This window comes from Anolis sagrei, chromosome 1, assembly GCF_037176765.1.
Source record: "Anolis sagrei isolate rAnoSag1 chromosome 1, rAnoSag1.mat, whole genome shotgun sequence".
Lineage (NCBI taxonomy): Eukaryota > Metazoa > Chordata > Lepidosauria > Squamata > Dactyloidae > Anolis > Anolis sagrei.
The window spans coordinates 36748700-36761070 of NC_090021.1; the positions used below are offsets into that span (position 1 = coordinate 36748700).

Sequence of the window (12371 nt, forward strand, 5' to 3'; positions counted from 1 at the left end):
ATAGAGTCAATCAACCAATGCTTGAGTGTATTTCATCCCCCCCCCCCCCCCAAAGCAAACTTCTATTTTATCATTTTATATACGAAATGCCATTTTAAGGATTGGCGATAAGGCTTCCGTAGAGACACTGTTTCCCCATGATACATCTTTCAGGAGTGGATTTCCCTGCTTGGGGTAGATTTCTCTCACTTCCTGTTGTCTCACCCTCGCTCTTAATGTGAATTGTTTGTAAGTTTGATGCTTGTAACTTGGGAAGTGCCTCTAATAGGACTTGAACTTTCACAGAATTTCGTATCCCCAGAGGATTCTGGAACCAAACCCCAGCAGATACAAAGAATCTAATGTATTTGGGACTTCAACTTCCAGAAACCCTAAACATCCTAAAACATCTGGAGTGCTAAAAATTTGTAATCCCTGTCACATACCATTTAAGAGCATGAGCGAATATAATTCAGTGGGGGCCATCTTCCTGCAATTTTTTATTATTTTTTTGCAATGGATTTTGCTTATGTGGCACAATTCTAAATTTGAAGGTTTTTTCTTTCAAAGCAATTCCAGACACAATAATAAAGTTGATAGTCTGTGGGAGTGTGCCACAAAGCAAGCGGTGCAGGCCTACTGGGCCTGTCACCTTCAGGGCCCAAGTCAGGGGCCTTATAACTTAACTAGACAGGGTCTCTTTTGTCCTAAATCCGGCACTGTATCTCAGTGCTTACCAGTTGCAGTTAGACTTGGAGAAAACCCAGGGAGGACACAGGCAAGTTTAATTCCATGGGATTGGCTAAGTGGAACTAAACAATAGGATTGCAGACCATTGTTTGCTGCCTTGAATTTTATGTACTATCTGCATTACCATTATTACCAATAATTGCAAATTATTTATCTATATCAATGGTTTTCAACCTCGGGTTGCCAGATGTTTTTGGCCTTCAACACCCAGAAATTCTAACAGCTGGTAAATTGGCTGGGATTTCTGGGAGTTGTAGGCCAAAAACATCTGGGCACCCCAGGTTGAGAACCGCTGATCTATATTGTGCACATTTTATATCAAATTATGGGTTCCCATTCAGTATTTTGACCATACATTGAAAGAACTACTGTATTCCTGTTTCTTTGTGGTATTCTCAAGAAAATGTCTAAATAATTAAATAAGTGCTGTGAAGGCTTCAGTTGACTGCTTGGAGATTTCAAGGTCTGCTGAAAGTGGATTTTGGGGTCTACTTGTAGCCCAAGGACTGCATTTTATGGGGACACTTTCTCCTTTGGATGTCTCCCTAATTTTATTTTTCATTTCATCACCCCTTGGCATTTTGGACATGGAGACCACAGCATTATGCTCAATAATACATTCCTTTGGGGGCCTGACAGTGATGCAGTTATGAGGTTCCTTATTTTACATTATTGATTTCACCAATTTTTTTATTTGCCTTGTACATCTATGTTCCATGTTGATTCTTACCAAATCATTTTAGAAGTCTTAAAAGTATGTCATCTGCACTGTGTTAATAAGAGATCAATGCTATTACTGACATAATAAGATGAGGGGAGAAAGACATTGAATAATACTAACATCTGAGATCCAATCATCTCTACGATTATGAAGCACTTTGGATTTCAAAAAGAATTGATTCCTTGCTTAATTCCGTCTTTCCCACTGACTCCAATAGGACTTCATGATACATAACTGTGAGTTGGATCACACCATCTCATGATCCTTTCTTATCTTGAGCAGTCATTTCTTCATTGAGGGATAATGCCCATCTAACAATGATGATGTTTGGTACTTGACTGCCATGTATCTCCTAGATAAAGAACTACTGTTTGAATAAGAGATCCATCCTAAATAACACAGCTTGATCTCTTAACTGTGGGTCATAATGCTAGAAAGCATGAAGACACGGGCATTATCTTCAAAACATTACAAATGACAGTCTTGTAATCTTACACATTTGTATGTTAGAATGCTCATACAGACGTTTCTTTATATGGAATGGCTATATGAAAGCATAAACATTTGCATATGGAAGAAAGAACGTGAAAATGCACACATGGGAAAGTGTCCAATTGCTTGCATGTAAATGTCCAATTCTTCCATATTAATCTGTTTTTGCAAACTGGTTTATCACTCATAAATTAATTCCAAAAGATGGACCAGGAGACATTACATTATAAAGAATATATCTCCTCTGTTTAGTCTTACGTTTACTGGTGATGTCTCACAATTTTCAACAAGCGAAGTATGTATGAATATCATCTTAGAAGTTTTTTTGTGTGTGTGTGACTTGAGAAATTGCAAGTCGCTTCTGGTGTGACAGAATTGGCTGTCTGCAAGGACATTGCCCAGGGGACGCCTGGATGTTTTACCATCCTATGGGAGGCTTCTCTCATTTCCCTGCATGAGAAGCTGGAGCTGATAGATGGGAGCTCACCCCACTCCCTAGATTCAAACTGCCAACCTTTTGGCCAGCAGTCCTGCCAGCACAAGGGTTTAACCCATTGTGCCACCAGGAGCGCCTTAGAAGTGTACATAAGAAAAAGGATACTTATTTCAGTACTTCAATAACATTTATCAAACCTTCATATCTGTTTCAAATGTTGCATTCCAGAAACCAAAATTTTGTTGTTTATAAAAAATTGTAAGACTTTGAAATTTTAAAGATAATGTTTTTAACAAATCCATCATGTGTGCTTTGCCATTCAATTTTTCTCTGAAGAATGTACTGAATTTATGTTAACGACATCATGTAGTTGGCCTAGGGCCAATTTTATGCCTCTGAGAAAGCCACACTGGGAAGGCAACAGAAAAGGGAAACAAGAAGTGCAAAACGTATTATTGGGGTCTGCAAGGCTATACAATGACATTTTATCATGTAGCTAAATAAGCCATAATTTGTTTTGAATATGATTTCCACATGACTCTAGTGAACATTGAAAACTGTTTTGTAAAGATGTTCAAATAGAATAGCACATGTATTTCCATTGTGTATTGAGCTTATATTACTGGACCTAAAGGTAATCCGCTTATTTAAAAAAAAGATTCCAAGGGCTAGCTGACAATACATATTTATTATTAGAGGTACTGTATACAGAAAAGTCTGCACATTACTGCTAGTCTGACTGAAGGGGCATGACTCTGTATGGCTTTATTTTTTGCTGTTTTAAAAAGTAACAAAAATCTGGTTAGATTTCAGCTGGGGAGGTTTCAGTCTATTCCAAAAATTGCAAGGACTTGAAAAGTAAGGAGAATGGTGTTTCCAACTAGCCAATTAGTAACTACGGCCAAAGAGGGTGTAGAACTTGGCAGGATTCTTTCCACAGACGCATTTTGCTCCATTCTGCAGCTCGCGCAGTGGGTTGAAAGGGATGCAGAGGCTTTTTGCTCCCATGGACGGCGCACCTGGCTCAAGGTCTTGGTCTCTGAAAGAGGAAACATAGTAGCTAAAATGACTTTGAGGAAAATTGATTAATACCATGTCTCTCTGAAACACAACTTAGTATTCTAGGTAGATTTACAAAGGAACGGGCCTCTGTCTCAAAGTTAGTAGAAATGGCACTGGCCCTTAGGGTCCCGGAAGTCTCTTAGGTCCTTAGTACCAACTTTTTGTGATCCTGGCTTCATTCTCAGGTCATCACCAATGCAATGATAATGGAGGTCCCCATGAAGAGAAAAGCTACACTTTGCCCATTTTACTTCCATGGGTCTAAAACAGAACGTGCTGGGATGACTTCACTATTTTTTGTGAACTAATTATTTAAAGCCCTATTCAGACATATATTCAGTAAATGGACTAAATCTCACCTAAAGTGAAACTTCAAAGGAATTTTATTGTATGCATCTGAGCTAGTAAATACATATTTTTAGTTTGTTTTTCTTTACCTGGCAGTGGTTTTCTTGATCCAGTCCTCACACTCTATTTCGCCACAGAAGGGGATCTGCACTATCTAACGTAGAAAGGGAACATAAACATTGTTGAGTTTTAAGTGCTTAGGAAATGTGTCTTTTTGTAAAAGAAGCTCCTACTCTATTTCATAAGTCATATTCATTGACCTAAAGAGTATTTGTCTCATTTCCCCAAAATTAATAGCTGAAGGGATTCTAAAATCTCTTTTAGTTGCCTTAAAAGAAATAGGAGAATCTTGTGAATCATAGACTGAAGCTAGAAAAAAAGGTGCTTCTAAGAGCGACCCATGTATTAACCTGAATAGATTCATTTAATGTTTCCTAGAATAAGGAAAAAGTTTAACACATTCTATTTTTTTTAAAAGAAACAAACACATAATGCAAACATGTGTCGCCCCATGGTGGTGGAACTCAGTAAAACACTGGATAAGAAAGCCAAAACTTTTTAAGAGGATTAATACTGAATTTTAATAAAGGAGGTCGGTTATACTTATTTATTTATGAATGCTTTTTACACAAAATAAATAGTTCAATCTAAATCTAAAGAAACATAACCTTTTAATAATGGGCAAATGAAAGGGGGCAATCTTCTTTCTGTTGATAACTACATTTCTGTACACAAAAATATTCCAGTTATGATTTTATTCTTAAACTATGCTAGTATCCCACTGAGAAGCTACATTGTCAGTGGGATACTAGCAACCACTAAATCAGTGGTTCTCAACCTGTGGATCCCCAGATAGAATCATAGAATCATAGAGTTGGAAGAGACCTCGTGGGGCATCCAGTCCAACCCTCTGTCAAGAAGCAGGAAAATCACATTCAAAGCACCCCCAAATGTTTTGGCCTTCAACTCCCAGAAATCCTAACAGCTGGTAAACTGGCTGTCATTTCAGGGAGTAGTAGACCAAAACACCTGGGGACCCACAGGTTGAGAACCCCTGCTCTAAATGCAAGATACTATCTGAAATCCCTTCAGTATTTTAGTTGACAGCTACTTTTCCAGAAGCTGCTCGTTTTAAAAAATGTACTTAGATCTAGAACCAAGTGTGCTAGATCTAGTTGATGGCTAAATCTAAAGTAAATCTAGAGATTATCTTGCAAGAGATTATCATATGCTGCAAAAGAAGGCACAACTACAGACAATACTGGTTTAGAAAATAAAAGTGAACAAGCATTGTCAGTTTTGAAATTCCTTTTCCCTTTCAATGCAGATATTTTATTTATTGTTTGTTTTTAAGTCATAATGGTTTTAGACGTATTCACTACATTTAAAACAAATCCCAGGTCAGGGATAATATATTTGGTGCATAGAAAATTTAATTATTTCTTAAAACTAAGCAGCATTTCAGCACACAAGCTTCACCCTGACTCAGACAGATCTTAAATTGACAGAAGAAACTGGTTCAAACTTAAGTGTTTACTAAGAAAGGTACAAAGGACTTGAGTGTAACCAAGGCCCATTTATATCTGTGTTGTCATTAGTCATCATAGCAAGGGGTTTTTTTTAGCATGAACATAATTGTTTCTTGGGTGAACATATTTGCAACCCACCCCCACCAAAAATCCTTTTGAGTTGGCAGTTTTAGCTGAATCTCAATATAGTCTAAATATCCTGTGACTCCAAGTCCTGTAAGCTATACACATTTCAGACTTTTAACAAGCTTAAGTTGCTGTTTGCCCCTACATGTATGTAGGAAATCAACCCAATACATTTTATCAAAAATATTTCCATGAAGTTGTGGAATAATTTGCAATAATAGCATGCCATCACAGAACTGCCATAAAATGATTAAAATTAGTGAACTGCTTTAGAAGAGTGTTTTACTGCTACTTCACATCAGCCATAATAACCAAACATCCAATTTTTATACATGCACTTGTTGACCTTTCTATCTGCACTGAAATCAGATAGAAGTAGTTCCGTGACGCAAGCAAGGTGTTCTTTGAACCAACACGTTGTCTATATTGTTCATTAATTATTTTATAGCCTTTTCCATTGGAATTATTACATCTCATCTATAGCTCAAATTGCTATTATGTATTAACAACGAATAATGTGTAGTGGTTTGAATGTTGGACTGCAACTATGCAAACTTGGTTCTGTAATGCACTAAATGACCTTAGGCGAGTCACACATCTGCCGCCCCAGAAACCCCTGTGAGAGTAGTCTTAGGTGCATCATAAACTGGAATGAATTTGAAGACACAACAACAACAATGGTTGGGTTTCTTTGGAGCTGACATATTATTGTCCTAATGGTGCAGATGCCAGACTTCATTTTAAATATTACACCATCTTGGTATTCACCATCTCCTATGCTATACTGGGGGTTACACAGAGATATTCCAAATCATTTAGTGATTCCTTGTAATGAAAGAAAAACTGCTCACAAAAGGTCATTTATTATAACTGTTCCACAGTTACAATTGTATACATTAGTTAAATCTAGAAGATGAAAGCCGACTTTAAAAAACTATAAACCACCTAAATTTGCAAATGTAAAATGTTCTTACACATTCCATATATACTCATTTATAAGTTGAGAAACATTAGTCAAAAAATCAACCCACAAAACCTTGTTTGGCTAAACCACAGGTGTTGTTGTTATGTGCTTTCAAGTCATTTCTGACTTAGGATGACCGTATAATGGAGATTTCTGCAGTTAACGGTGTGTGACTTGTTTCCACAGCTGAGAGGGAAATTGAACCCTCGTCTCCAGAGTCGTGGTCCCATGCTCAAATCAGTACATGCTGGCTCTCTTAAGGGTAAATACTATATTTTTCATCAAAAAGGAACCACTCCATTTGGAGTAGAGAGGTGAAAAGCAAAAGCTTATTTGCGGGTTGCTGTGAGTTTTTCTGGGCTGTGTGGCCATGTTCCAGAAGCATTCTCACCTGACGTTTTGCCCACATCTGTGGCAGGCATTCTCAGAGGTTGTGAGGTTTATTGGAAACTAGGACAAGTGAGGTTTATATATCTGTGGAATGTCTAGGGTGGAAGAAAGAACTCTTGTGTGAGGCAGGTGTAAACGTTGCAATTGGCCAGCTTGATTAGCACTGAATAGCCTTGCAGCTTCAAGGCCTGGTTGCTTCCCGCCTGAGGGAATCCTTTGTTAGAAGGCATTAGCTGGCCTTGCTTGTTTCATGTCTGAAATTCCCCAATTTTCCAAGTGTTTTTTTTTATTTACTGTCTTGATTTTAGAGGTTTTTTTAAAAATACTGGTAGCCAGAATTTGTTCATTTTCATGGCTTCCTCCTTTCTGTTGAAATTGCATATATCATCCCAGGAGAACGAAAAAGAAGTGTTCTCGGCTGCAATGCTACTTATGGCCTTTAATGCCAGGGTGGGAAAATGATATGCAGGCTTCATAAAGGAGTATAGAGAGATTATAGGGGCCTGGTGTTTCTTTTACGCTCTCTCAGTACTGACTACAATCTTGCTGTTCACTATTCAAATAACAAAATGGTTCTTTTTTGAGAGGAGCTAGAATACTGTACTTTAACACACACACAACTATCCCCTTCCATGAGTAGCAAAAAAAGTCTTTTTGAATGCCTGGGCAGGAAAATAGTGGCAGTAGGAGGCATCACTGACACTTTCTCCTCCCCACAGAATAAGCCTCAACTAACCCAAGCATCGTATCAAAATCCATAATCTTGATCCCAAAACCTGCCTTTGATTTATTCATAAAGTCAACTTAAGAGTATACACAGTAGAATTTATTTGCAGGAAAATCTTCAGTTACCCTTCAGCATTCATAGAATCATAGAATAGCTGGAAGAGACCACATGGGCCATCTAGTCTAACCCTCTGCCAGGCAAGAAAAGCACCATCAAAGTACGCCTGACAGATGGTCATCCAGCTTCTGTTTAAAAGCTTCCAAGAAAGGAACTACCATTCCTTACAACTTGAACTATTATTTCAATCTCCCAACCTTTAAAACTATATAAACAAGTAATACTGCCATTGTTGAATTGTTTATGTTGAACAGTGAAACCTAAGTGTACAAGAGTTTGCAGCCCTCTCTTATCTTACTGCAAGTTCCTTACCTTTCCTGAATCAAGCTCTTTCTGAAACTCTTCCATTGTATTGGCCACCACCATATGACTTTTAAGGTCTTCAGCAGCTCTGTGGAAAGAAAGTCAGCTAAGGTAAACATAAAGAGGTACACTAGACATATATATTTCCTAGCAATGTAAAAGGAAACTCAGAATTTTTCTACAGGAATACTTAGTACAATTACAATATTATTTGTCCAGAATAAGCAACAATAAACAATTAGAAATTTAGATAGAGGTTCGACCTTAACTGAGAAAAAAATACTAACTATATAGTCCTGAAGACTGGCTCTAAGCAAAGTGTTCTTATTTATTTATTTACAGTATTTGTATTCCATCCTTCTCATTCAGTTCCTTGGATTAACCTAATTTTACTCTTGGGATTCTTGCTATAATATTAACAAAAAAATCTTGTAGCACCTTGCTGCAGCACAAGCTTAGGTTAATAAAATTACTCTTGAGAAATTTAGATCTATCAGTCTAGATGCCATCACATGCACTTGAGTTAGCAGATGAGTAAGGAAATGTTTAATGGAAATATTACGATACTGTGGTTAGGTAGTAAAGGAGTTCAAAAGAATGAATTATATTTTCTTGTACTAATAGCCTGTTGTGAAGTAATTTGCCTTAATGTTATGGTGTCTCTGCTCTGTATTTAGATGGATTTTATTTTGTTTCCATTCCAGCCTGGATTGCACTGTTCAAAGGGCAAATGATTTGTATCTGTGCAATTCATTATTTCCACAGATAACCACCAGCAAAAATGTGAGATATATGTTAGGGAATACAAAAATAGTATGCTATACATATATGACAATCAATAACAGAAGTCTTATTATGTTAAGTTGTAAGAACAGTTCCTTAGTTTACCCGTGACACCAACAGAATATTAAATGGTAGGCTAAAAGTGGCAAGCTAAAATGCACAACCTCAATCAGTGGCTGATAGCGGATGAGAAACGCCCTCCTGAGCATGCAGAAAACTGGGCAAGGCTTCAAAGTGGAGTCCACAACATGTGAGTGTAAAGAAGAACAAACCACAGACCATCTACTACAATGCAGTCTGCACCCTGCCACATGCACAATGAAGGATCTTCTTACAGCGACACCAGAGGCATTTGAAGTGGCCAGCTTCTGATCAAAGGAAATTTAGTACAATGCCAAGTTTTTAATTATGTTTGTGGTTTCTTTAATGCATTATAACTGCATTCTCAATTCGCTTCTGATACGATAAATAAATAGAATATTCAACGGATACTAAGCATGCTAGCTATATGTAGTATCTTGATGGTCCAAAGTAGCATGTGTCTGAATACTAGTTAAGACACATCTACAGTAGGAGAACTGCTTTCATATAGTATCAGTGGCTCTTTTAGAGATTTCTGGTTGGTTTTTAGAAATTCAGGTCAGCCCTCTACATCCGGATCCTCAGGAAGTAAGTAAAAACATGGATCTGGGACAAAGCTTTTGCCCAAAAGTGCTATGCAATAAGAAAAGTAGACTTATGTGCAATAACAACTGGAATAGCTTTTGACTATGTCCTTGGATTACGTGATTTTAAATTTGTGTTTAATGTTTTATTGTTTTTAATTTGTTTTAATGTACATGCCTACTTTCTATTTTCTGTTGATGGCATCAAATTGATGCTAATTGTAAGGCTGCTCTGAGTCCTCTTCGGGGTTGAGATGGGTGGGGTATAAATATAATAAGTAAATAAATAAACAAATTACTGAAAACATGATGAGGTAGGTTTTTGGCCTGATGTAAACATATATTTCCATATTCCTTTTTACATGACTCCCAGGAAATGAAAGAGAGATTTCTATATTTTTATGTGCAATCTGACAATCTCTTTCCTTACTAGAAATTTTAGTAAAAAAACTCAATCCAAAAAACTTGGATCTACAGGTTATGTGACTACTGTATCTAAACTCTTTTTTTAAAAAAAAGAACCATAGCATTATCTGAGTAAAGTGGTGAAAGGCAAAAGCTTAGTCCGTTCTAGGAAAACCAAAAAGAAACACCAACATACTCTAGTGCCTTTGCCATGGTGCTGCTTCTGCCTTTTTGAATACTTGGGCAGGGAAATGGTAGCAGTAGCATTAGTTCTTTCTCCTCTCTGTGGAATGACTCTTGATGTATCCATGAGGTATATACAATCCATAATTTAAGCCCCAAAACTTGCCCTCAACTTATATACATAAGGTCAACTTATATATAAGTATATGCAGTAAAAAATTATCTATTATTGAGATCAAATTTCAAAGGAAAAACAGGAAATGGCTTTTATTAAAAAAAATTAACCTGTTGAAAAGGTTAGTGTGGATTTCTTCCAGAATACGTCTGAGCTGATCCACTGCTTCATTTTCAGCAAAAGTCATCTTCTCTCCTGTATCTCGTCGAACAGCTACAAACTGATTACTCTTCATATCACGTGGTCCCACTTCAAGTCTAATTGGAACACCCTAAAAATCAAAAGGCAATTACCAAATTACCCTTTTTGCTGTATCCATTTTGCTTAAGAAGATAAAACTATATAAAGCTCAAAGGCTGCTCCTGATTATATTCAAGACTATGGTCTAGTGGTGTCAAACTTTTGGTTCTCCAGCTGTTTTGGAGTTTAGCACCTAGAATTCTTTACCACTGGACAAACTGCTAAGGGATTCTGGAAGATGGAGTCCCAAACACCTAGAAGATCAAAGGTTGGACACCACTGCTGTAGGGTTTATGCAAATTATTTTTACTCTAATACAGGATGAAATAATGTCAAGAGAACCCATCTAGTATAAGTGGAATAGGCATTGCTGGGAGGTGAGAATTCTTTTCGCCAGTGAAGACCTAAATGTTCTTAATCTGATTTAGAAGGCTGGGGAACATGCTGGAGTAGAAGTGAGGGTAAATATTCTATGTATATTTGCCACCAACCAAGGACTAAGTATGTGAGAAATGCCAGTCCAGAATGAACAGAACTAAATCAACATTTACCTTAAGCTCCCAATGATTAAATTTCCAGCCAGGAGAATAGTTATCTCTCAAGTCAGCTCTTGAGCGGATGTTAGCACTGAGTAATCTCTTACGGTATTCACTACACTTGGTCATCAAGGCCTCCTTGTCTGCTTCCGAAAGTGTATTTGTGATACCACAGGGAATAATCACAACCTGAATCAAGACACAAATAATTATAAAGTTAGGGACAACCATGTAAACATTGTTTGCAAAAAATCTGTGGAGAACCCAAACATATTTTTTTTTAAAAAACAGAAACAAAATTCCTACTGATTTCAAGCAAAAAAGAGACTCTCAAAGTCACTTGGCGAATGCTTGAGTCTTTTAGTGACTGAAATTTGGGGCTGGAGGGAGTAACAGCTGAATGATACCCACTTTGAGTGAAGGAAGGGTACCTGGGAAGGTCCCTCAAGGCTGTACGGCTGGAAAAGGGACTTGAATGACTGGTGAGCTCCCTGTCCTAAATTGCATGGCCTAGAGGAGGGAAACACCTGGGAGGGCCTTCCTGTATGATTGTGCCAGAGTTGGCAATTCACGTGAGTTGAATCTGCACTCAGGAACTGGTGCAGGAGAGGAAAAGATAGTCATGGGGTTGACATCTGGTCCTCAACATCAGGGTGAGGAGAAGATAGTCATGGGGTTGACATCTGGCCCTCAACAGCAGACCCACTTTTAGTTACTCCTTCCCAATTACTTGGTGGTTCCCCATAAAAGTTTGGATTACAAGTTAGGTCAAATAAATGGCCCATTATTTAACCACATTTGTGGTTGCTCCTTAATTATGTAAACTGAAGGAACAAAATGCTAACAGAAAAAAAGATTAGATTATTACAAAGCTCTACGTGGGCCTTATATGAACAGCATTTTCAACTGGTTCTGAACAAAAGCCAGTCACCAATTGTTGTAGCAAGGAAGTTGCATGTATGTTCCCTGAAAGTAGCTCCAGTTAACAATGTCTGGGACATTTCATTACAGGTGAGTTTCTGAACATTCTTTAGAAGAAGCCCCATGGAAAACTTCTATTAATAAAATTAAAACCTAACCCTTACTTTAAAAAAAACATGACTCTATTTAACGAAGGCAAAAACTATGCCTTATTTGATTCCACACATGGGTCACCAACACTACAAAAGTCAATGAAATCCATATGCTGGATCCAAACTAAGTCAACTGCATTTTGATCCTGATGAAATGAATAAAAGACAGGTTTATCACTCTATCCCAATGATTTTAAGTGGTGGAATTTGATTCCAAAAGGTACAGAATCCATCTAAACAAATTTTACATTTGTTTAGTAATTGGGGGAAACCATGCTAAGGATATGCATTATTTTACTATAAATTGCCATTTACAAGCCTTGTACCGAAGTGAATTTGATACATTTTGATGATTTTGATCTGTACA

The 12371-nt window shown here is 37.4% G+C and overlaps 1 protein-coding gene across 7 annotated transcripts in view; it reads right to left on the reverse strand.

Moving 5' to 3' along the window:
• Positions 1-3047: 3047 nt before the first annotated feature.
• EPRS1 (glutamyl-prolyl-tRNA synthetase 1) overlaps positions 3048-12371 on the reverse strand; it is a 50787-nt gene continuing 41463 nt past the window's right edge. For all 7 annotated transcript variants that reach the window (XM_060754249.2, XM_060754246.2, XM_060754248.2 and 4 more), the window contains 5 exons: positions 10947-11120; positions 10266-10426; positions 7954-8032; positions 3878-3942; positions 3048-3417 (listed from right to left, as the gene is read on the reverse strand). In XM_060754249.2, the coding sequence (XP_060610232.2) occupies positions 3267-3417; positions 3878-3942; positions 7954-8032; positions 10266-10426; positions 10947-11120 (630 nt within the window). In that variant the 3' untranslated portion in view covers positions 3048-3266. The remainder of the gene's footprint in view (positions 3418-3877; positions 3943-7953; positions 8033-10265; positions 10427-10946; positions 11121-12371) is intronic.